Source organism: Sminthopsis crassicaudata, chromosome 2, assembly GCF_048593235.1.
Source record: "Sminthopsis crassicaudata isolate SCR6 chromosome 2, ASM4859323v1, whole genome shotgun sequence".
NCBI lineage: Eukaryota > Metazoa > Chordata > Mammalia > Dasyuromorphia > Dasyuridae > Sminthopsis > Sminthopsis crassicaudata.
Genome location: NC_133618.1, coordinates 258,928,640 through 258,955,885, shown reverse-complemented (window position 1 = coordinate 258,955,885; position 27,246 = coordinate 258,928,640). Strand labels below are relative to the sequence as shown.

The 27,246-nt window shown below is 37.8% G+C and overlaps 2 protein-coding genes across 2 annotated transcripts in view; one reads left to right on the top strand and one right to left on the bottom strand.

The window, feature by feature from the left end:
* Positions 1-27,246, bottom strand: part of LOC141555843 (ficolin-2-like) — an 82,478-nt gene that overhangs the window by 35,199 nt on the left and 20,033 nt on the right. The gene's annotated exons all lie outside the window — the stretch shown is intronic.
* Positions 352-20,256, top strand: LOC141555842 (ficolin-1-like). The gene is made up of 9 exons (XM_074289121.1): positions 352-478; positions 2,065-2,178; positions 2,564-2,617; positions 7,391-7,426; positions 8,548-8,583; positions 12,417-12,544; positions 15,071-15,200; positions 16,225-16,359; positions 18,750-20,256. Exons 1-9 carry the CDS (start codon positions 397-399, stop codon positions 18,995-18,997), a joined length of 963 nt encoding a protein of 320 aa, XP_074145222.1. The 5' UTR covers positions 352-396; the 3' UTR covers positions 18,998-20,256.

Sequence of the window (27,246 nt, the reverse complement as noted above, 5' to 3'; positions counted from 1 at the left end):
CTATGTTAAAATTCTGGGAATATAAATATAAGCCAAGAAAAAGAAGTCCCTACTCTCAAGGAGCTTACATTCTAATGATTGAAGACAACACATAAAGGAAAGCTAAAAATGGGAGAGGGGATTCTCAAAGACCAAGGAAGGCATTCCCTTTTTCCATTTCTCAAATGTCTTATTCTCTTATCTCACTGGATCTAAAAGATCAGTCCATTCATGTTAACAAAACATAGTTCTCATCACCCTTGATTGCTGGCCTAAGTACTAATCTAAGATCTGATAATTTGATTACAAGTGGGCAGGGCTGAGAAATCAGGGAGGAGTTTATTCTGGTGCTCAAAAACTATTACTATAACTCCCAACAAAGAAAAGAGCACTGGTCACACAAGAGGAACCCCCACCATGAAGAGGTCAGGTCAGCTCTTCCTGGTAGCATTCTTTTGGGTCCTCAGTATTCTTTGCCAAGCTGAAAACTCATGCCCAGGTAAGCAAAGGCAATTCCTTCAGGAAGAGCCACAGGGAATATTTAATGGATCTTCATCTCTTTTTCATGACAGGGGACAGGTAAAATTCTTCCATGTCCCAGGGATCTCCTTTCCTTCCCAAACCAGAAAGCCTGCAAAACTGAAGTTAACTCTAAAGATTGTTGCTGAGCTAATGAGACCATGAATTCTCAATCTATAAAAATCCCAGGCTCACCAGGCACATTTCAGAAAAACCTGGAAAGACTCATGAACAGATGCTGAGTGAAATAGGCAGAGCTAGGAGAACATTGTTTATATAACAACATTACAAGATGATCAACTATGATAGATTTAGCTTCTCTCAGCAATACAGTGATCCAAGACAGTTCCAAAAGACTCATGATAGGAAATGATATCCACAACCAAAAAAAGAACTATGGAGTCTGAAGATTGAAGCATCCTTTTTTTCCCATTTTTGATTTTGGTTTTTGTGGCTTCTCCCTTTTATTCTGTTTTGTCTTTAACAATAAGATTACTTTTTAAAAATACGATTACTGTGGAAATATGTTTACATGATTGCATGTGTATAACCTATATTGGATTGATTGCCATTTTGGGGTGGGGGAATGGGAGGGAATGAAAAAATTTGAAACTCAAAATCTTACAAAAAATGAATGTTGAAAACCATCTTTACATGTAATTGGGAAAAAATGAAATGCTATTTACAAAAATAAAAAGCCAAATTCAATGAAAAGATCAAATGTGAATGGAAATACCCTACCTCTATACTCTATAACTATACTCAGTTATTTTGCAAGAGGATTCTTCACTTTGTAAAGTAATTCCCCACGGTACTCTTTTTAAAAAAAATAACAGACTTTCTTGTGTGTGTGTGTGTGTGTGTGTGTGTGTGTGTGTGTGTGTGTATACATATATATATATGATAAAATCCCTGATATGCACAATTTTTTATTGTATAAAGAAAGGTATATGTATTGATTAAAGACTAGCAATTTCAGAGGATCTTACACTCAACTGAGGTTTTCATTTATTAGGACTATGAAATTAGTAGGCCTTTAATATTATTGGTTAACTGAATGGTACATTTTAGTAAATTTTCTAAAGTTGCCATTACAATGAAATTCAGTCAGGGCTTTCCTTTCTTCACAACTTTGATTCAGTTTGATCACAGAGAGACAGAATGGATAGAAAAATAAAGAATAACTTTTAAAAAAATAATAATAATATTGGGGCAACTAGGTGGTGCAGTAGACAGAGCAACTAGCCTTGAATTCAAGAGGACCCGAGTTCAATCTCAGACACTTAACACTTCCTAGCTGTGTGACCCTGGGCAAGTCACTTAACCCCAGCCTCAAAAAAAAAAATAGTAATATTAAAAACATTACCATGAATGAAGTATTGACTCCTTTTTATTCCCTGCTGGAGAAAACATGCTCAATGTGATAACTTGAGACAGAAAATTACACAATCATTTCAGGTAGGGTCTATCCTGCTCCCTCTACCACTTAAAAAAAAAGAAAAGAAAAGAAAGTAGCAGCTTCTTGGACCTCTCAGCCTGAGTCTAGGCTATCATTGCATATTTCAGAGGTGAAGGTGACAGGTCTGGAATCCTCAGAGAAGATCCTTATAATCCAAGGGTGCTCAGGAGTTCCTGGACCCCCAGGGCCCAAAGGAGAAGGAGGCATTGCTGGAGAGAAAGGTATGTGATTGCCCTTGAAGAGCCTTTACCAGAAAGTGGAGAAGAAAAATACATAAAAGGAGAGAGATTGGGAGGAGAGGGAAGGAGTAGAAGCAATAGGGAAAAAAAGAATAGAAGAGAAGAGATTTAGAAGATCTCTTTTCATGTCCTTTTCTCCCAGTTCTCTCTCACTTCTCTCTTCCCCTCCTCCCAGAGCCCAATAAGCTAAATTTTGCAGAGTTCGCCTATCTCCATCTCATCCCACTCCTGTCCTTGGAGTCAAATTAGGCTTTGGTATTCATCCTTGGGTCCAGAAAAGTTAAGGCTGCCCTTCACCCCACTAAGTGGTAGTCAGAAATCTCATCTCTGGTCTATTAAGATCTAAGTTTTCATCTTTGTGTTTCAGGACTGAAGGGTCCTCCAGGAAACCCAGGTAAAGCTGGCCCAACTGGAAGCAAAGGTAAAAAAGAACAACACCTCTATATCTTTGATATAGCTAATAACAGAGGCTCACCAGTACCTGCCTTTATTTCAATTCATCAGCCACTTATTAAGAGCCTTATTTGTGTGAGGTACTGGACTAACTGCTGTTGTGTCATGTAAAAGGGTGGCCAATTTATATATCACTAAAAGGGAAAGATTTGATAGAGTCAAGAGTAGAATTTTATTTTGCACCACAACCAGAGAGAGTTATCTATTACCTGCTTTTTCTGGATCTAGAAGTGAAGAACGTTTTAAAAAGAAGTACAGATGTGGTAACTTGTTTTGCATTTTTGTCAAATCCTCAATCTTGAAAAAGTAGGCAACTGATTTGTTTTGCAGATTCTAATGTTTTCTAATTTGATTATTGAAGATAGAAAACATTGTATGAGAGCATGGCACCTACTGGTGAAATGAGGTATTGCTTGCTACTTAGCTCTGCCAGACATCCATAGATCCCTTTTTATTAAATAATAGTTATAATAGATTTTGGAGGTCAATTATGAATACCCAGATTAAAGGAGGAAAAGAGGGCTGCCAGGTGCAAGAGAGATAATATGATAATAGGAAAGTTAAAGTGTTTCCTGGAGCTACATAACAATTCTGATCATCTTCCCCAGAGATGTCAAACAACTCATACCTGAATCCTGCTCAAATTAGGAGACTTAGGGCAGTGCTGATCATACCTGCTCAAGCACCAAATTGGAGGTATAAGGTATCTTTGTGATTTGGAGAACAAATTAAAATGTAATTGGGAAATTTTTAGCAAAATAAATAAAAATGCAATAAAGCACAGATAATATTACATTTTAAACCACAGGGATCTTTATGTACATATTAAGCACTCCTGTTTTTAAAGTTTGACATCATTGATCTACAATATAACACCATTATGTCATGGAGCTGATCACCAACTTAGCTCTTAACTCTCTAAGTTAAGTTTCTCTAAGAGTTTCCACTTGAGTCTCTGGAGATTTATTTCTCTGCAAAAGAATCTCCAATTTTATAATGAAAGTTGAAGGGGAATAGTACTCTCTTTTTAGAAATTCCCTTTGCAGCATTTTTTGCTGAGATATATCTATTATTTAAAGAGGAAAAGTGCTATCATTACACACACTCCCAAGAGATACAAAGCATATAAGTGTGCACACACATACACACACACACACACACACACACACACACATACACACGTAATGTGGAGTCCTCATAGTACTTAATAAATCCAACTTTCTCAAGTGAGGAATTCCTACTGGGATGGAGAAACAGGTCAGGAATGCCAGACTAGTGACTATACTTTTTTTGTAACTATATTTTATGTGACTATGTTTTTGCCCAAGATCCCAGTTTTTATGATTTTTATAAAAGGTTCCCAGGTACACAAATGTTGGTGGATACAAAGAAAAGGAAACCAAGACAATTTAAAAGAATCAGATGACAAGAGATCCTAGAATGAGATACACTTACATTCTTTCTAAAGTATACACTTACAGAATCCTGGTAGTAACTCCAAGAGGTCATAGTCTATCTCCTGCCTCCATAGAGGCCTAAAATTAAGCTATCTAAATAAAATTGAATTTAGCAGACTGAGGACATACTGGTGGAAAAGGTAGAGGTGTTAAGGAGATAATTCAAGTGCACAAATGGATAATATATATACATATAATTTAATATATTTAATTAGGATAAATATAATGGTATACTCTCTATTGGTTTGCTCCCTTAATCTCACCCATATAAGCAAGTTGAGTCTTCAGTGGGGCAGCTGTTATAACTATTCTCATGGTTCTAGTAATTACCTTGAGAATGGCAGGTAGTGAGAAGATGAAGAAGGTATGGATGTGTACTCTTACTACTACTGCTCCCAAGTCTCCACCAGCATACTCCTCAGATAACACAATTAATTTAACAAGTGCATTTACTCAAAAGGCAAAGCAAGAACAATAATTGTATAACATTCCACTCTTAAACCTCAAATACATAGCATGTTAGGAAGAGTAGATGCAAATTTAAAGTAATTTAGTAGTAAGACATTTGTAGTTTAAAAAAATTGTAGCCAAGGCAACTTAGAATTCTGGAAATGTAAGCATCAACATCTTTTTTCTCAGGGCTTATCCTCACAATGGTTCACTGATAGGCATGTCAGATGGATACATGGCTCTGCTGGGCTAGTCCACTGTTATAGGTCAAGACCACTATTCTTTTAGAATGGGCATCTTGTAATTTTATAATTTATAAATTTTATAAATAAAATAAATACCTATAGTGGATTTACATATATTTTTAATGTTTGACATATATTGGATTATTTGCCACCCAAGGGAGAAGATGGGGAGAGGGAAAATTGAAACACAAAGTTTTGCAAGGGTCAGTGGTAAAAAATTATCCTTGCATATGTTTTGAAAATAAAAACCAATTAAAAATAGAATGGGCATCTTGGCTGTAGTCATAATATTGTACTCCTTCAGAAATGGCAAAGAACCTTAACCTGAGATGTGTAGGAATTCTCCAGATCTGTTTCCATGTCTGGGCTTTTCACCTCCTAGACAACAGGTGTCAGTATAGTGTATAACTTCTCTTCCATCAGGCCCTGGGGTCTTCTTTTAGATCAATTTACTTTTCCAAATCCCAGGGTCTTTTCTCAATCCTCACTCTCCTTGACCTCTCTGTAGCTATCAACACTGTTGCTCACTCTTTCCTCCTTCATACTCTCTTTTCTGTAGGTTCTCAGGACACCCCTTTCTCTTGGTTCTTCTTCTACCTGTGTGTCCTCAGTTTCCTTTGCTGACTCCTCCTCCAGACCACACCTTCTAACCACAGGTGTCCCTCAGCATTCTGTCCTGTACTCCCTTTTTTTATCCCTCTATACCATTTACCTTGGTGATCATATAAATTTCCATGGATTTAATTACTATCTCTATATTAATGATTCAAAAATCTACCTTTCCTGTCCCAATCTTTCTGCTGACCTCCAATCTCATATCTCCAACTGCCTCCCAAACATCTTAAACTGGATGTTCAGAAAACATTTTAAACTCAATATATCCAAAATGGAACTCGTCTTCTCCCTCCCAAAACCATTCCCCTTTCTAAACTTCCCTGTCAATGGTATCAAGGGCACCTTGTCCTCCCAGTCCCCCAAGCTTGCAATCTAAGAGTCATTCGGGACTCCCTACTGTCTTTCACTGTCTGTATCCACACTGTTGTGACAATCTGTCCATTTAACTTTGGAACATCTCTCATTTGTGCCCCCTTCTCTTCTCTGACACTGCTATCACTCAAGTATAGGCCCTCATCACCTCATCCCTTATACTTGCCCAATAATTACAACGAATTCTAGGGTTCAGGGTTGTCCAGTTTTTAATTCTAACGTTCTCTTTTTGATGACATGCAAGTGAGCAGGGGGGAAACAATGCACAGAGGTTGTCTTGGTCCTAGATAAATGCTGTGCTCCATCTGGCTGCTTTCTTAGTGTTTTTCATATTCAAGTCTCATACTCCCTTTCAATCAGTCTCTGAAATAGGGCATAATCTTGCATAAATGTATCCCCCCAAAAAACACAAAATGTCCTTAAATAATTCCATGTTCTGAGGCAATAAACAGTTAACCCACTTGCCCAAGTTTTCTCAGTGAAATGGATAAGAGCTCACTGGTTGAGTCTCAACCTCTTTATGTCACTGAGATCTAGGCCACGATAATGCTTCTGAGCCTGATTTCAACTTGAGAACTCACAACCAGTTCTAAAATTATCTTTCCACAAATTCTTTTTTGAAAAAGTATCCTCTGCACCTGTCTTCTATATAAGAAAGTTCTCTTTCTTCCTTTCTTCTTTTTTTCTTCCCTTCTTCCCTACCTCTTTTCCCTCTGTACACATAGAGAATCAAACCCTTACCTATGGATGCTCTGCCCAAAGGAATATAAATTTTGACAGCTAAAACCTAGCAAGATGTCTTGAGGTTTATGGGTTGGATATCTTTTTATGGGCCATGTCTTAGACTTTAAACCCAAATCACTCCCCAAAATAGTTCAGACCATGACTCATGTAGTCATTTTTTTAATTCTAATGGCTCAGAGTGAGTATAAATAACCAATTGTTTCTGTTTTGCCTAGAAATTCTGATGGTCTTCTCCTTCCAGATTGATTTTATTATTCTTAACTAGGTAAAATAAGCCAATTGGCCCATTTTTACTCTAGTCTTAATCAATGAATGGGCATTTTCTCAGACAAAATGAGACCTGGGGGGAAAAAAAGGCTTTCCACTGTGTCAGGAACCGTCTCTAGTCTTTCTGATCTGTATCTTACCACTAGATCACAATGGTTCTGGAGGAGAGAATGAAGCTGTTCATCTTGTACAACTCTCCCTCACTTAAATCCAATTTATTTGTGCAAGTCATGACATCTCTTTCCTAATGTCATAGACCTCTTCAAGAACATACAAAGTACTGCTCTATCCTTTATGCAGCTTCAGAGATAATTCTATACTTGGAGCCAATATATGACTAACCAGAGGTAACAAGAAGAAAAGAAAAGGGAGTTCATTGTCCTGACTTGATTGCAGTTTATTCGTTGGATTGTTAGGCAAATTGATATTTCTTCCCCTACCAATTGCATAACTGGACAGACTCCAGGAATATAGGTAGTTAGTAACTCTTCCTGATCATAATCAGCATCAAGAAAATAAATTCCTAGAACAATAAGCAGGGAAGGGTTTCTCCAGAATAGCCAAGAACTAAAATTGATTTTTCTCTTTCAGGAGAAAAGGGAGCCCCAGGGATGCCATCTTCGTTTGGTAAGAATATTCCCCATAATTACTTATGATAAGTTTGGAAAGCTGTGTATAAAGAGGGAGGAAAAACTCCTCAGTTTGAGGGGATCCCAGACTCCAAGTTGTAGAACTCTCCTGCCTGCACAGTTCAATCCTGACATTGTGGCATAGGTCCTAGGTGTTGCTGTGGATAGGGCTCTGAACTTGGAGTCAGGAAGACCCAAGTTCAAATCCAGTCAGATATTTCCTAGCTGGACCTTTGTCTGCCTCAGTTTCCTTAACTGTAAAATGAGAATAATAGCAGCACCTAGCCTCCAGAGTTGTTGGGAGGACAGATGAGATAATATTTGTAGAGTGCTTAGCACAGTTCCTGGCATTTAGTACCCATCCTTTCCCCTTACCTCTCCCATGTCCCCTCCTCTTGACCAGCTGTTCCCTAAAATTTGGAAAGCTCTTGAAAAGAAAGAAGAATTTGCCCAGGTTATGAAGCTCTTTAAAATATTAAGATAAGTTTAGAAAATGGGCCTGAGTGTTCAGGAAGCACTCCATCCTCTATGAAAAAATTGTTGTTCAGTGATTCACTTGTGTCCAACTCTTTGTGACTTTATGGACCATAGCACCCCTATACTGTCTATGGGGATTTTCTTGACAAAGACACTAGAGGGGATTGTCATTTCCTTCTCTATAGATTAAAGCAAAGAGCAGTTAAATGACTTGCTCAGGATCATACAGGATCTGAGGCCAGATTTGAATTTGGGTCTCTAACTCCAGGCTTAGTGCCTTATCCATTGATCAGTTACCCCATGGAAAAATTATCACAATTTTTAAAGTAGGGAGGTCAGAATTTAGAGAGGAGTGATATTTGAGAGAATTAGTCCTATAATAAAGCATCTCTTCTGAGTGTCTCTGGAGAGCACTGGTTTGTGCTTGATTTGTTGAAAGTTAAGAGAAGAAGAGAGGGGCAGAGAACCACTAAGACAGGTGAGGAGGCCAAGAGGAAGACCACAAGCTCTGATATATAGTCTTGGGATGAAATCAAAGGAGCTAATACGGACCTTGTGCCCCATGTCTCTCATCCTGGTTCTTGTGTCTTGTGTCACATTTGGCCCAATGAACTTTGCCCTTTTTTTTCCTTTCATCTCCAGAGGCAAAGGACCTGGAAAACATGCTGTGTAAGAATGGTGAGTGTGCCCTGAATAGCAGGGGAAGCAGCTGAAAGGTATCACCAGATTTGGAATCAGAGAACTTTGAATCCAACGCCCAAATCTGACACTACTTGTGTGACTTTGGGCAAAAAATTTAACTGTTCTGTTCCTCTATAGAATGAAGGGGTTGGAATAGGGGGCCTTTTTTGATCCTTGTCAGGTAAAAAGCTATAATCCTGTGCAAGTGGCCGCTCCAAGGACAGAGCTCCAGCTCTCAAGACAATGCCCAATCAAGAAGAGCATCCTATAACATCTGGATCTAGGGAAGGGCCATCAGGGCTCCATTAGCCTCTAGAACACTTGAAGGAGAGAAAAGGACAATGGATGTGACTTTCCCCATCATTCTGTAGGCTTGATTTTATAAGGCTGGCATTCCAGAACTGATTATCTTGTCTTAGACACTATGTCTGAGTATAAAGTAGCTGCCACCAGGGGAATAATTTGGTCTAGGTCATGGTAGGGACTGGACGTGTGATCTCATCAGTATAGTGAATTTTTGGAAGAGGAAATTCTCTCCTTTAATGAAGATTGTCCCTTTTGCTTCCACTCAGCCTTAGAGAGTTGGCTAGGGAACTAAGACATTAAGTGCTTAACTTAACCCCAGTATTGCAGAGCCAGGGTATGTCAGGCAAAACAAAAGTCATGATTCAGATGCCAGCTCTCTATGTACATTGCCGCATTGCCTCTTTTCAGGTTATAACTAAAAAAAACAAACAAAAATCCACAGACCTTGCCCTGGAGACACTTATAACTGAGTAAGAGCAACACAACATAGATATTACTAAGTATGAAATTAAGGAGACAGAATTTTATAAGAAACTTGAGGAATTCAGAGATCATATTCAGTTGAAGAGAAGCAAGAATAGGTAAAGGATATGAAGACTTCATAAAACAGGTGGCCAAATATTAATAGAGAAAGTCTGCAACAACAGAAAATGTGCTCCAGGGATGGAGTGTGCTCCTTTAAATATACAGTAGGTAAATCCACATAAATCCTCAGCATTTTTATATATTACCAACACAATCCAACAGCAAGAGATACAAAGAGAAATTCCATTCAAAATAACGGTCAATAGTATAAAATATTTGGGAATATATCTACCAAAGGAGAGTCAGGAATTATATGAGCAAAATTACAAAATACTTGCCACAAAAATAAAGTCAGATTTAAATAATTGGAAAGACATTCAGTGCTCTTGGATAGGCCGAGCGAATATAATTAAGATGACAATACTCCCTAAACTAATCTATTTATTTAGTGCTATACCAATCAGACTCCCAAGAAACTATTTTAATGACCTAGAAAAAATAACAACAGAATTCATATGGAAGAACAAAAGGTCGAGAATTTCAAGAGAAGTAATGAAAAAAAAAATTAAATGAAGGTGGTCTAGCTGTACTTGATCTAGAACTGTATTATAAAGCAACAGTCACCAAAACCATTTGGTATTGGCTAAGAAATAGACTAGTTGATCAGTTGCATAGGTTAGGTTCACAGGGCAAGATAGTGAATAAAAATAGCATTCTAATGTTTGCTAAACCCAAAGATCCCAAATTTTGGGATAAGAATTCATTATTTGACAAAAACTGCTGGGAAAACTGGAAATTAGTATGGCAGAAACTAGGCATGGGCCCACATTTAACACCACATACTAAAATAAGATCAAAATGGGTCCAAAATTTAGGCATAAAGAATGGGATCATAAATAAATTAGAGGAACATGGGATGGTTTACCTCTCAGACTTGTGGAGGAGGAAGGAGTTTGTGTCCAAGGGAGAACTAGAGACCATTATTGATCACAAAATAGAAAATTTTGATTATGCCAAATTAAAAAGTTTCTGCACAAACAAAACTAATGCAAACAAGATTAGAAGGGAAGTAACAAATTGGGAAAACATTTTTACAGTTAAAGGTTCTGATAAAGGTCTCATCTCCAAAATATACAGAGAATTGACTTTAATTTATAAGAAATCAAGCCATTCTTTTGATAAATGGTCAAAGGATATGAACAGACAATCTTCAGATGATGAAATTAAAACTATTTCCACTCATATGAAAGAGTGTTCCAAATCACTATTGATCAGAGAAATACAAATTAAGACAACTCTGAGATATCACCACACACCTGTCAGATTGGGTAAGATGACAGGAACTAATAACGATGAATGTTGGAGGGGATGTGGGAAAACTGGGGCACTGATGCATTGTTGGTGGAGTTGTGAAAGAAATCCAACCATTCTGGAGAGCAATCTGGAATTATGCCCAAAAAGTTATCAAAATGTGCATACCCTTTGACCCAGCCATACTACTACTGGGCTTATATCCCAAGGAAATACTAAAGAAGGGAAAGGGTCCTGTATGTGCCAAAATGTTTGTGGCAGCCCTTTTTGTAGTGGCTAGAAGCTGGAAGATGAATGGATGTCCATCAATTGGAGAATGGTTGGGTAAATTATGGTATATGAAGATTATGGAATATTATTGTTCTGTAAGAAATGACCAACAGGAGTAATACAGAGAGGCTTGGAGAGACTTACATGAACTGATGCTGAGTGAAATGAGCAGAACCAGAAGATCATTATATACTTCAACAATAATACTGTATGAGGATGTATTCTGATGGAAGTGGAAATCTTCAGCATAAAGAAGAGCTAATCCAATTCCAATTGACCAATGATGGACAGAATCAGCTATACCCAGAAAAGGAACACTGGGAAATGAGTGTAAACTGAGAGCACTGGTTTTTTTGTTTGTTTTGTTTTGTTTTGTTTTCTCTTCCCAGATTATTTTTACCTTGCGAATACAATCCTTCCTTTGCAACAACAACAACAAAATTCGGTTCTGCACATATATATTGTACATAAGATATACTATAAGATATTTAATATGTATGGGAATGCCTGCCATCTAGGGGAGGGGGTGGAGGGAAGGAGGGGAAAAACTCGGAACAGAAGGGAGTACAAGGGATAATGTTGTAAAAAAAAAAAAAAACCTACCTATACATATGTACGTCAAAGAAAATGTTATAATTATAAAAATTAATTTAAAAAATGTTCAAAAAAATAGATAAATATACAGTAGGAAGGGATAAGGGTATAGCTAGTGGATCAATTTGGCTAGAAAAAGGTTTCTGAGCATTGGAGCAACAGAATCAGACCATGCATTAAGGAGGTGAATTTTGTTGCTGCTTAAAGGATGGATTGGAGAGAAGAGAGGAAGGAGGTAGGAAGGCCAATTAGAAGGTTGAGTCAAAAGGTCAGAAGTAATAAGGAAATGAACTAAGGTGATAACTGGATTTGTAAAGAGAGAGATTTAAAATATATTGAGGAGATAGAACTGACCACACTTGGCAACTGATTGCAAACAGAGTACTGAAGGAGATGAGGATGATGGCTCCATCCACAAAAATAGAAACGTTTCTTACAAAAGTGAACGTTGAAAACTATTTTAACATGTATCTGGAACAAATAAGGCACTATTAAGTGAAAAAAGTGAAACAGGAAAGCTTTAGGAAGGAAGATGGTGAGTTCAGGTATGAACATGATTTGAAATGCCAGTGGAAGTCAATCATTTGGAGAGAGAAGACTAGAGACCAGGGGAGAGATTTGAGCTAAAAAATATTGATTTATTGATTTAGGAGATAACTGTACAGTCATGATCATAGAAGCCATAAAAAAGGACTAAACTAGTAGTGAGAGAGAAAGAAGAAAAAAAAAAAAAACAGGCCAAGGGAAAGGCCTTGTTTCATTTAGGCATTTTCAGTCTGAGCCAGATTGACCTCTTTCATCATTTGGCATTTCCCTCTATCTAGGACCAAGAACCTGCAAGGATCTGCTAGGCCAGGGGAAGATCTTGAGTGGCTGGTACACAATCTACCCCTATGACTGCACCCCCATGACTGTGTTGTGTGACATGGACACTGATGGTGGAGGATGGACTGTGAGTGATGAGCTCCAGGCTGGTGCCAGCCCAAATCTCTTCTTCTTTCTGTCTCTTTAAAATAAGGGAGTTCAGGGCAGCTAGGTGGTGCAATGGATAGAGCACCAGCCCAGAAGTTAGAAGGCCTTGAGTTCGAATCTGCCCTCAGACGCTTAACACTTCCTAGCTGTGTGACCCTGGGCAAATCACTTAACCTCAAATGTCTCAGCAAAAATAAATACATAATAAGAGATTTGGACTAGATATTCTCTAAGGTCCTTCCAACTCTGATTATAATTCTGTAGAGAGAACTAACACCCCATGTTTAATCACACTTTGTGGGGAGCCTGCTCAGAATCTCTTTTCTTATCACTTAACCTTTTTGACAAGTACTATTCATAGAATCTAAAATCCAGAAACCAAGGGTGGAAATGGGATTCTCATTGATCTTTTATAGTCCAGTGGTGTCAAATTCAAATAGAAACAGGAGACACGAAACTGTATATTGAAGGCCATGTATTGATTTGTTTTAAAATTTGAGATATGTAGATAGAGATTTATTCATTTATTTTCTCCAATTACATGTTAAAAATTTTTTCACATATTTACTTCTAAAACCACATATTTACTCTCTCTACAATTAATTGTAATTTTATTTATTTTGTTAAATACTTCCCAATTATAGCTTAATCTGGTTTGGCCCACACTAGGGATTGCTATGGGTCATGTGGACATGTGGATTATAGACAACATGTTTGACAATTCTATCATAATCCATTTTCTTTTTTTTTTTTAATAAAGTATCTTTGGAGTTGTCTCTAGATCTCTAGAAAAGAGGTTCTACAAGTATAGACTATTATCTATTTTAGTGTCCAGCAACACTTCTCACTGGAAAAATCTCCTTTGGGTCTTACCCGACTTCCTTCGCAAAAGACTTTTGTTTCCTTTTATTCTGTCTTCAGGGAGCTGGAGAATGTCTGGTCTTAGTAACTTAGTAACAATATGTATTCGAAAGAATTAAGTTGTCCTTAGTTTTCTGTTCTTTAAGAAAAACTAGTCTCAAACTAAAACAAGAAATTGCCTAAGATTTAGTGGGAGATTATTCAGGATGGAAAGATCTTCTGACCATATCATTTTCCAAGCATAATCATAGAATTATGGAATCAGAAAAGACTTCAGATTTCATTTTTACATCAAGCAATATCTGAACAGAAATCCCTTCAACTGTTTCCTAAACAAGTTGGTATCCAGCATCTACCTGAAGACCTTTAGTAAAGGGGAACTCATTGTCTTCCAAGGCAACTATTAAACTATGGGACTCTTTTTTTTTCCAATTACATATAAATATAGTTTTCAATATTCACCTTTGTAAAATTTTGAGTTCCAAAATGTTTTCCTTCCTTTCCCTCTCTCCCCACTCCTTAAGACAGAAAACAAACCAGTCGAGGCTATACATATATCATCATACCAAACATTTTTACTATGGGATTTTTTTTTTTTGCTAGTTACTGTAGGCAGCAAATATCAATAGCTAGGAAGGCAGGCTAGGCTGCCCAAGTACTGGGAGAGAGGGAAATCTCCCCACACTTTCTGTGTAAGTCTCACTTTCTTCCAATTCTTTCCTTCCTCAAAGGAGAAAGACCTTCCTTTCAAATCCCACTTTCCCAATGATGGCCATCAATTGGAAAGGGAAAGTACTCTTACCCATGCTTTACTCCTGACAGCCTGCCACTTTCATAGGCTCCTAGTTTATTTCTAGGATTATCTAAACCCCGAATTCCTATCAAGCTTGCATGGCCTAGCAATGTTCTTCTCCCCTTTTGTCTTAATAGCTTTAAGTCAATCCCCAGATCAACAATTGCTGACCCAACATTCTGCCACTTGAAATCAAGAATACTTCCACTCTTATTTTTTCCCTATTCATAAGCTTTAAAGAACATGTACTCAGATTAGTATTTCTGCTGGCCAACAGGGTTTTGTAGTAGGCAATAAGATCTAGAGTGAAAGCAACAGGTATGGAAGAAATTCTCACACACCTAACTAAGCAAGAGGAAAAGCAGTTTTGCAAGGAAGCGGAAGAGGTTCTTTCCACACCTCTGTAGGTCTGGTTTCTTGTGTTAATTTTCACCTCTCCAGAGCTTCAGATCCCTGAGTTCCCCTTTCCATATCCCAATTCATCCTCATACAGTCACCGAGGGTTTTTTGATAGGCTCTCATAGCTTAAATCACTCACCATGCTGCTTGCTACCATCTCAACTCTACTCTCTTTCTTCTGCTGTATTTGTCTCCTACTTCAGAGTCAAATCACCTCTTTCCCAAGTCTGTATGCTCCCAAAGGCAGGTTATATTCTACTGGGGCAAAATCTCTCTATGACTTGTACTGATTGCTTCTGGCTCTATCCTCTAGAATGGTACAGAATAATCCTATTGCTTCATCCAAATGACAATCCTTCAGGTACTTGAAAATAGATACCACATCCCCTCGTTGTCTCCTTTTTTTCAGATTATACAAATCCACCTCTGTTTTCTCCTCCTCTTCCATCGCAGGTTTTCCAGAGACGAGCTGATGGGTCTGTGAATTTCTTCCGGGATTGGGCTGCATACAAGAGAGGCTTTGGAACTCAACTAGGGGAATTTTGGATGGGCAATGAAAACCTCTACCGCCTGACAACTCACAGTAAAAACCTCATCATCTCTACCCACAGTCCCCTGGATCCAGGCAAAGAGTCCTCACCCATAAATGCAGGCCATACATAGATCAGGGTGATCCTGAATGGGATGATAGGAAGGACACTAGAAAATATCCTCTTCCATAAAAGTATCTTCCTACTTCTTTGTCATAAAGCCTACCAACAGAGAATCACTTCTTTTTTTGCTTTTTTACTGAGGCAATTGGGGTTAAGTGACTTGCCCAAGGTCACACAGCTAGAACATGTTAAGTGTCTGAGACCAGATTTGAACTCAGATCCTTCTGACTTCAAGACTGATGCTCTATCCACTGAACAACCTAGCTGCCTCTCCCAAGTTATTTTTAATAGTATTTTATTTTTCCAAATAAGTGTAAAGATAGTTCTCAACATATATTTTTGTAAAACTTTATGTTCTAAATTTGTATTCTAAATTTCCCCCCCTTATCTCCCTACTCCCTAAAGCAGCAGAGAAAATCACTCCTTTAGCTCAAAAGGTCTCTAGGTCAGTTTGTTCAATCAATTCTATCCAACACTTATTATCTCCTACATGCCACATTTTGTTTTTGTGAGGCTTTTTTCTCACAAGGACTTTCTATAAATATAGTAATTTAGACTCTACAAATATTAATATAACTATTCATATGCTAAATGTGAGTTCACAACTATAGAAGAGCATCAAAAATTGATGATGTACTTACTAGTGGGGGAATAAAAATACCTAATATTGACAGTCTCAATATAAATGAAACTGGAATACAAGATAGACAGGCTAAGGAAAGATACAGACTATGCTCATGGACAAATCTGGGGACATTTATGGGCCCAACTTGTCATAAGCCCTGAGGGCTGGAGAAGCCCGGGCAGCTTTATCTGTGGGAAGTAAAAAAAGAAGGGAAAAATGTAACCAATTAAAGAAGCTAGCGTAAAGGCAGTCCAGCCAGGAGATAACAGGATAACCTTAGAAAGGAGGAATTGGCTAATAGAACACAATTTTACACCCTTTCTAAACAGGAAACAACGAGCTCCGAATTGACCTCCAAGACTTTGACCAAAATCAATTTTTTGCCAAGTATTCATCATTCCAGATTCTAGGAGAGACAGAAAAATATAAGCTGATCCTGGGAAACTTTTTGGAAGGGAATGCAGGTAAGTTATTTATGTATCTCTTACAGATAGAAGGCTCCAGGGAAGCGGTAAAAGGTCATATATTCAAATATGCTTCACAAAAGACCTGTCCCTTAAGAAAAAAGCATTGCTTTTTCACCACCTTAACCCCACAACTCTGGCTGCTATTTCTGCTTCCTTGGCCAGAGCTTTTTGCCTCTCTACAATCTACAATTTAGGCATAATGCCCAAAATGTAAAATCTCTGAAAGAACTCGAGACATTTGTTTCATCACTGACCTTGGAAAAATTAAGCCTCTATTACACGATCTATAAGAAGAAGTTAGATTAGATCATCTCTAAGATGTCCCAGTAGGATGTGATATTGTGATTGATTAAAAGGAGGAGGTCACAGGACCTCAGGAATGGATGCCCTCCCCTCACTGTCCACGTGAAGTACTCTATGGCATAATTATGGGATAATGGCAACACAAAGCTCAATGGCAGATTTTGCATTTTAGAAAAACTTCTAAAGATCACAGAGCTGGTCTCTCCCCAAGAACAGAAAAACCTAAAAGGGATGATTATGTACTAGAAAGGGTTAGTTAGGGAAAGGTACCATAAAGGGGGAGGCTTGTGGAAATTCAAAGAGACATTATATAGTGTAAAGAAGATAGGGAATAGATTATTTGGGAGCAGAGAAAGGCCCTGGATAACACAAAAAGCTGCTTCCCTTAGAGGTATGTAGAAAGTGCTTAATAAATGCTTGCTAGCTTCCTTCCTTCCTGTATAATTAGCTCTAATCCTTTCCCTGAACTCCAGTACCACATATTGAACCAAGATGTTCCACCAGCACTTCAGACTCAGCATATCCAGAATCTGAACTTTACATCTCCCCCAGTAAATCTGCCTCTACTCCCAGCTTTTCTACTTCTATCAAGCACCACCATCTTGTTACTCTCCTATCCCCTAATGCAGTTAATTTCCTAGCCTCGTTAGTTCAATAAGTGGAAAGGGAACATGCAAAAAACACCTACTATTTGCCAGCCATTAGACTAAGTACTTTATGTTATTTCATTTATTTGATCCTTATAACAACTCTAAAAAGTAGGTGCTATTATTATTTCAATTTTACAGTCTAGAAAACAGAAATAGATAGAAATTAAGTGACTTGCCCAGGGTTATACAACCAATAAGTGTCTAAGGCTGGATTTGTACTGAAGTTTTCCTGATTCTAGGCTCACCACTCTACCCACTGAACTACGTAGCTACTATAACATCTCTCATTTTTGTCTTCTTTTCTTTACTTCCAATTCTACCACCCTCAATCGAGCCCTAATCACCTTTGACTTAGACTATCTTAATAGCCTCTTAAGTGATTTTCCTACCTCCAGTTTCTCCCCTTACTCATTCTTTAAACCATTCCCAAAATATTCTTCCTCAGACACAAATTTGATCATGGCATTCTTTTTCTAAAAAATGTTAATGATCCCCATTGCCTCTATCATAAAATGGGAACTCATTATCTATTTAAGGCACTTTATAGTTTACCTCCAACTTGCTCATTTCACCTTAGGCTATATATATATATATATATATATATATATATATATATATATATATATATATATATATATATATATATATATTACATGGCAGCCAAATTGAATTCCTAAGTGATCTCTGAATTCAATATACTAACTCTTGCCTCTTTATTTTCCCTCAAGTTTTCTCCCATACCTGGTTTGCACTTGCTCCTCATCTCTGCCTTTCTTATCTTTTTTCAAGAATCAGATTATGTACCTAATTTCTATGAAGCTTTTCTGATACTCTCAACTTCTAGTGCTCTCTTCCCACTGCTATAATTTATGACTTGGGTGACCTGGAACAAGACAATTATTTACTCTGAGCTAAGTTTCTTTATTTTAAAATAAAGAGTTTAACAAAAAAAAAAAAAAAAAAAAAAAGTTTAAACTAGATATCCTCTGAGGTTCCTCCTCACTCTAAATCATCCCTTATCATCTCTCACCATATCTCTCTCTCTCCCTCTCTCTTTGTCTCTCTCTCTCTCACCATCTCTCTCTCTCTCTCTCTCTCTCTCTCTCTCTCTCTCTCTCTCTCTCTCTCTCTCTCTCTCTCTTTCTGTCTCTCTCTTTCTGTCTCTCTTTTCTCCTCTCTTTCTCCTCTCTCTCTCCTCTTTCTCCTCTTTCTCTCTCTCTTCTTTCTCTTCTCTCCTCTTTCCTCTTTTCTCTCTTTTCATCTCTCTTACATTAAATGGCTACCCAATTTATGGCAGAGCCATAGGCTAGAAGCTAGGTGCCCCTGCTCAATCAACTGGACATTTCTCTAATTGCCTTTAGGTACTTTTGGAATATTTTGGGGGTAGACAGAGCTAGACAACTAAGAGTTTTGGTTGTGCCCTAATCTCTGCAGGGGACTCAATGAACTACCACAAAAACAGGCCATTTAGCACCAAGGATCAAGACAACGATGAATCTGAATCCAGTTGTGCCCAGAATTTCAAAGGTGCCTGGTGGTTTGGGAACTGCCACCATGCTAATCTCAATGGGCTCTACCACAAGGGAAACCATGAAAGCTATGCTGATGGCATCAACTGGAAGTTTGGCAAAGATTTCCATTATTCTTACAAGATATGTGAAATGAAATTCAGGCCTGTCTAGCCCAAGATACGCTGCAGCTATTGAAAGAATTCAGGACCAGACCATTAGAAGAAGGAGCTACATGAGGAATTTTTGTTGTTGCTATTCCCAACCATAGTGTATGAGTGGGCAAGATGTTACTGCTTTTTTTGGTTGAGGGGTGGGATGGGATTTAAAGGTAATTCTACATAAGTCCTAAAGACATAAAGAATATCTTTTGCTCAATTTCCCTCTCTATCACCCTCTCCACTTTATTCCCATTACCACCATCCCAGAGCAGGCCCTCATCATCTCCTATCTATATTATCATAATAACCTCATTAAGTGGCTTCCCTGTTTCAGTATTTCCCAGTGCCTACATAGCTATAATACCTATTTCTGCCCCAGAAATCTTCCCAAAATACATCTCTAATCATGTTTCATGTTAGATGCATATACAGCTAGATGGTTCCATGGCTAAAGCACTGATCCTGCACCAGGAAGATTTGTGTTCAAAGCCAATTTTAGTTGCTAAGTGGCTGTATAGGTCTGGGCAAGTCATTTATATGTTTGCCTCAGTTTCCTCAATTATAAAATGGAGATAATCATATAAACCTAATTCCTACAAGTTTGTCATGAGAATCAAATGAGATATTTGCAAAAGCATTCAGTACAATCACTGGCACATAGTAGGTATTATATAAATGCTTATTCCTTTCTTTTCCTTCCCCACCTACTCAAAAACCTAAAATGGTTTCAGGTTGCCTATCAAATAAAAGCCTCATCTCATTTTAACCTTTGCTTAATCATTTACTTTCATATTATATCACTATTTCCTGGTATGTCTTTTCTGCCCAGTAGAATTAGAATCTCAGCTTGAAGGGACCTCAGTGGTTATCTTATACTAAATATACATCAAAAGGAACCTTCTAATCTTCTCAGAAATACCCCTATCTATCACACAATGGATGTGATGCATTGGATAGAGAGCCAAGCCTGGAGTCAGAATTCAAATCCAGCCTTAGACACTTACTAGGACAAGTCATTTCACTTCAGTTTCTTTATTTTAAAAATAGGGCTATTAATAGCACCTACTTCTCAGGGTTAATTATAAGGATTAAATTAGCTAATATTTGTAAAGTACTCAGCACCTGGTAAGCAATATATAAATGCTAACTTTAATACTATTAGATTGTCAGCTTCCTGAAGACAAACCCTATCTTTTGCCTCTTTCTGTATTTCTGGTGCTTAGCACAGTACATGGCAAATAGGTGTTTAATAAATGTTGACTGATCATTTCATTTTTGTATAGGAAGTTTTTCTTTTATATTAAACTGGATTTTCTCTGCAACTTCCAGTCATTGCTTCAAGCTTTTCATCTGGGGCAAAGCAAAACAAATTGAATCACTCTTCTACCTGACAGCCTTTCAAGTACTAAAAAACACCTAATATGTCCCCCCTCTAAACTTCTCTTCTAAATATCCCCTGTTCCTTCAATTAATCTTAATATTATCCATTATATTGCAAGGATTTTAATCCTATTTCTAGAGGATTTCTCTGTCACAGATTTCTGTGTCCCCTTCCTCTTACAGTGCCATGAGGGAAGACTAAGAAGGTATGTCACATGTTATCCAAGACCAGAGGGAGGCAATCCTACATCAAATATCAGTGTAATACTGAAACAATCAAATTTCTTTTCCTTTTTTTCCTTTCTTGTTAGGATTACTAAGTGAGAACTGAGGTTTTCTGGACAATTATAAGGTGAGAACTCAGGTTGACTTGATAGAGGGGGCAAGCTCATTGGCTGGGGTGGTTCTTCCCAGAAGCCCTTGCATTATCCCACGCCCATTCTCTGGGAGAATAAAAGAGAGGACTCTCAGAGAAAGAAGAGGACTCTCTGCATTACATCAGGCCTGACGGGGCTCTCTGCAGGAAGGGAAGTCACTTCTAAGGACAAGAGTTAACAGCAACTGCCTGGAGACAACGGTTCATTGCAGGAAGAAGAATCTGTCTGAAAGATTTGAGTAGACACAGCAGATCTCTTCCCAGAGAGCAATCAGGCAGCTTCTGGAGACGATAGCTCTCTACAATTGGCGTCCACACGTGGGGCAAGGACTTTTGCTTATCCTGACAAGAGGAGCTAGACCAGACCTTCGCAATTTGGCACCCGAACAGGGACAGACACAGTCCTGATTCCAGTAGAAAAGCCTCCCATCCAGATCTCAGTCTCTCTGACCCAGAACCGTGAGTAAAGAGGAAACTTTGTTAAAGATTAAGTGAGTGTGCTACTAGATAAATAAGGAACTTAACTTGTTAAGGGCTAAACCAGGAATCTCTTATAGCTGAAATGGGGCAGATGTTAGCTATATTCAATCCCTGGACCTCAGCCGACTCATCCCCAGCCCCAGAAGCAACCTCAGCTCCACCCCCATTCAGGAGTGGTACTATAGAGAGTATAATCAACATAATTGAGGAGCAGAGTTTACTTGTAACCTGGGTACAGATTGCTAAACTCTTGGCTGCATTAAGACGCACATCCCCTTGGTTCTTAGAGGAAGAAAAGATAGATGTAGATAAATGGAAGCTAGTGGGATATGAAATGAAAGAATTTCAAGCAAAAAATGGGCCTCGTTCAATTTCTGCAGAAGTATTTTATATCTACAACATAGTTCAATTAGCCTTAAACTACCAAGCAAGTTGTAGGAGAAGGAAAAGTTCTAAAAATGAACAGAGGAGGAAGTGTGAGGAAAAAAGGAAAGATCAAGATCTTTCCCTAGAGCAAGAGGATCAATAGCAGCAGAGGTTAGTGCTAGGCCTTTGAGATGGGTATTTGAAGGAGAAACAGGAGCTTTTACTCCTTTTGTGGTTGAAAAAATCCCCATCAATCTGTGGGGAAGAGACATTTTACAGCAGATAGGATTACAAATAAGCACTTCGGCTTTTTAGGCAGGGCTGCTGTTGAAGGCCTACCTGCACTTTCACCAGTTCCTATTCAGTGGAAGACTGATTCACCAGTGTGGGTAGAACAGTGGCCCTTAAGAAGTGATAAAATTCAGGCCTTATTAGACATAGTGCAAGAACAACTTGACCAAGGACACTTGCGGCCTTCTCTAAGTCCTTGGAATTCCCCAGTATTTGTGGTGAAAAAGAAATCTGGAAAATGGAGGATGTTAACTGATCTAAGAAGAGTAAATGAACAGATGGAAACTATGGGAACTCTTCAGCCTGGACTTCCATCTCCTACTCAGTTGCCAAGAGAATGGCCTCTATGGGTTATAGACATTAAGGATTGTTTCTATTCTATTCCTCTAGATAAGGAGGATATGAAAAGATTTGCTTTTTCAGTGCCTAGTGTTAATTTGGCTGAGCCTTATAAAAGATATGAATGGACAGTTTTGCCACAGGGAATGAAAAACAGCCCTACTATGTGCCAAATGTATGTTGCAGCTGCTCTTGCTCCAGTAAGAAAAGCCTTTCCAAAAGTAATATTGTTACATTATATGGATGATATTTTGGGATGTGCACCTGAGGAACAAATGTTAGAGGCATGTCTACAAAGGACCATGGAAACATTAAAGTACTACAAACTGCATATAGCTACAGAAAAAATTCAAAGACATGCTCCTTTTCAATATTTAGGATATGAAGTATATCCTAAGACACTCACAGTACAAAAGCTTTCTTTAAGAACAGAGAAGTTGAACACCTTAAATGACTTTCAAAAATTAATAGGAGATATCCAATGGATGCGTCCAGTGTTAGGCTTAACTACCAATCAACTACAACCTCTCTATGACATTTTAAGGGGAGACAGTGCTTTAAATTCACCACGCCAGCTTACAAAAGAAGCACAAAAGGCTTTGAGAGAAGTTGAACTGGCTTTATCCAATGTGGTTGAAAGAGTCACTCAAAAACCCTTGGAAATATCAGTTTTTGCTACAAAAGAGGCACCCACAGCAGTCCTTCATCAAGGAGACAGAGTGATTGAGTGGGTGAACCTCCCAGCACAACCAGAACAAAGCCTTACACCTTACCCAGTGCTTGTGGCTAGGATTTTATTAAAGGCTATTAAGAGAGTAACACAATTATCTGGGATAAGTCCTGAAAAAATATACACATTCTATACTAACGCACAGATTAATGTATGCTGTGAAAACATCCCAGAATGGCAAATTTTATTGGCCACCGCTCCAAATTTTGCACATGGATCTCCATTAAAGATTACCCGGCTACTACATAATTGGCGATGGATTTTTGAAGAAAAGGTTTCTAAGGTTCCTCTTAAAGGACCAACAATCTTTACAGATGCCTCCAAAGAAAATATTTGTGCCATATACTCTCATGATTTAACCATAAAGAGAGTAATCAGGACTCCTTTTCAATCCACTCAACAGAATGAATTATTTGCTATCATGCTAGCTCTCACTTATTACCCAGGAGACGTAAATATAATTACTGATTCAGCCTATTCAGTAGGTGTAGTACAAAGAATTGCCACAGCCCAAATAAAATTTGCAGCCTCCAATATTTATCAGCTCTTTAAGGAACTTCAAGAGCAAGTGAGAAAACATCCAGGCAAGATTTATATCTTGCATGTCCACTCACATAGTGGACTTCCAGGTCCCATTTTTGATGGAAATTCAAAGGCAGATAGCCTTCTAACCATGTTAGCCAGTAGTCCTTTATTTCAGGAAGCACAAGAATCTCATTCTAAATATCATCAGGCTGCTCGAGCTTTACGTTTACAATTTGGAATCACAAGAGAGGAAGCTAGGAGCATAGTAAAAAGCTGTACAGCTTGTCTTCCTTTCCACGCTCCTACACTCCCTCCAGGGAAGAATCCTCGTGGTTTGAGACCCAATGAAATCTGGCAAATGGATGTGACCCATTATAAATCTTTTGGTCGTCTATCTTTTATTCATGTTGTGGTAGACACCTTTTCAGGATTCACATTTGCAATGCCAGCAGCAAAAGAGACAGCCCGAGTGGTCACTGAATTCCTTATACAGGCTTTTGCAATTATGGGTGTGCCACAAGCAATAAAAACAGACAATGGACCTGCATATACGTCCAAACATTTTACACACTTTTGTGCACAGTATAAGATTTTACATACCACGGGCATACCCTTTAATCCTCAAGGGCAGGCAATAGTAGAGAGAAGAAACAGAGATATTAAGACACTCCTCCAAAAACAAAAGAAAGGGGGAGCCACAGGTAGCCCTAGGGAACTTCTAAATTTAGTTCTCTATACCATTAATTTTCTAATTTTTGACAAAGATGCACTGGCTCCAGCAGACAGGTTTTATAACCCACCAGAAGGGCAGTGTCCAGTGAGAGCATCTCCACTGTCCTTAGATAATCGCCAGGTGATGTGGAGAGATCCAGAAAGTGGTAAATAGAAGGAAATTAGATAAGTTAACTGCCTGGGAGAGAGGGTTTGCTTGTATTTCTTCAGCAGGAGAAGGAATCAGATGGGTGCCAACAAGTCATATTCGCCTTGTCCACCAGAGAGAGACAGAAAAAGAGAAAGACCTCAAAATAAAGGAGAAGATCTAAGACACATCTGACACTGAAAGAGCATGGATAATAAGAAGACTGTTAAAGAACTTTAAAAACCAGCAGGAATCATTGGACTTCCTCACACAAGATGAGACTAATGGACAATGGACTTATGGACATTTGTAAATTTTCAATTTATGATTATGTTATATACTTCTAGCATGTGTTACGTTACTATGTTACTATGTGCTTATGTAATTTATGTAATTATCTGTAATACTTCCCATATTGATGGATTTATGTTTCAAGGTCATGACTGTCCTATGTTCTAAATCAAAAGAAAGGGGGAGATGTTAGGATTACTAAGTGAGAACTGAGGTTTTCTGGACAATTATAAGGTGAGAACTCAGGTTGACTTGATAGAGGGGGCAAGCTCATTGGCTGGGGTGGTTCTTCCCAGAAGCCCTTGCATTATCCCACGCCCATTCTCTGGGAGAATAAAAGAGAGGACTCTCAGAGAAAGAAGAGGACTCTCTGCATTACATCAGGCCTGACGGGGCTCTCTGCAGGAAGGGAAGTCACTTCTAAGGACAAGAGTTAACAGCAACTGCCTGGAGACAACGGTTCATTGCAGGAAGAAGAATCTGTCTGAAAGATTTGAGTAGACACAGCAGATCTCTTCCCAGAGAGCGATCAGGCAGCTTCTGGAGACGATAGCTCTCTACACTTTCTAATTTTTACTGATGTTTTTTGTTTTTACACCAATTTCCAAATATATGTCTCTTGGGCTCCACTACCCAATCATCCATTCCTTGTAACAAGAGTTTAAAAACAAAGTGAAAAGAATGAAAAAACATTTCAGCAAAAACACACCAGCACATCAACTAAGCCTGATAATGTGTAATAGTCCACAATCATAGTCCCCTACTCTATAAAGAAAAAAAAAAAAAAAAAAAAAAAAGAGGTGTGTTTTCTCAATTCTTCTCCAAGGCCAAACTTAGCTTTCCATTTTTAACTTCTTTCAATTTACCTTGTTATAATCATTATGCACATGGTTTTTCTGTGCCTTCTTATTTTACTCTAAATCAGTTCATATATCTTCTTTCCCATAATTCTCTTTTTTTATTCATCACTTCTTATGAAGTAATATTTGACTACATTCACATGTCCTAATGCATACATATACATATATGTATATGTATACATATATATTAGTAAATTTTTAAAATTTATTTTAAACTTAAATACAAAATGAGAAGAGAAAAAAAAGAAACAATGCCATATACACAGCAGAAAATCAGAGGATCAATATGAAACAAGAAATTTCCATTTCAAGGAAACCTATACTTAAAAAAAGAAAACTCATTTAAGAAATATTATACATGATCTTCAAAGCTGCCCAGCTTTTCTTTTCTTCCTTGGAGGTTTTCTTTTGCTTCTGTTGTGCATGGTTTACTTTCCTTTTCCCCTCCCTCACTCTAAAGAAGGCTATAAATTAAGTGTGGAGATACACACACACACACACACACACACACACACACACACACACACACAGATATCTATAAATATACACATAGGTATCTGTAAACATACACATATATACACTCGTACACATATATGTAAAACCATACTATGCTCATTTTCACTTGTCATCTGTTTCCTTAAGGATGGATAGCATCTTCCTTCATAAATCTAAGTCTTTCCATGTTGTGCCCCAATATATTTAAGCATTCCTCAGGCAATGGGAATCTACTTTGTTTCCCATTCTTTTGGTTATTTATTATATTTTAGTGGTTTTTTTTCTATCTTTTATATATTCTGGGATATGTTTAGCAGTGGGATCCCTAATCAAAAGATATGAACATATTAGTCACTTTTTAAAAAGCACAATTCCAAAGTGATTTTTGGAGGAACTGTACTTATTCAGTACTTCACCAACAATGCCTGCTTTCCAACTGTTTTGCCAACATTAACTATTTCCATCTTTTCCATTCTGCTGGTTATGAAGTGAAACCTCAGAGTTGTTTTCACAAGATCATAGCTATCGGCCTAGAAGGAACTCCAAAGGCCACCTAGTCCAACCATTTTACAGATAAGGGACATGAGGAAAGACTTCTATGTGATTAAGTATAACCCTACAAGAGAAGAGATTAATTTTACTCCATAAGAAGATAATCTTATGAATTATCTATGTGTGTCAGTGTGTAGGATGAACATTTCATTTTTATACATAGTAAACAACTTTCTCTCTTTTCAAAATCATTAATAACCACTGCCCAGCACTAGTGGGACTATGATGTCTTTCCAATCCTATAAGTATATATATATATATATATATATATATATATATATATATATATATATATATATATATATATATATATATATATATATATATATATATATATATACATACATATATACATATATATATATGTATGTATGTATGTATGTATATATATTAATGTATATGTGTATATATATACACATGCATACAAGTGTATATATATGTATGTGTGTATGTACATATGTAAATATACCTACACACACAAACATACACATATCTAAATTTATCACAGCTATGGACCAACAACTTCAAGTCCGGGGTTTGAGTGAAATGTGCCTCAAATGAGAAAACAAAAGTGTCTCTCTGTTTCAAACTTCCTATCTGAGATGGGATGAGCTGAAATCTAAGAGTGCTAGTAAATATTGAACAACCAACTTGGGGAGTAGATAGCAGGGAGAGAAGAGTGTATACAAGACACATTTTTTTCCCCTGAGGCAGTTGG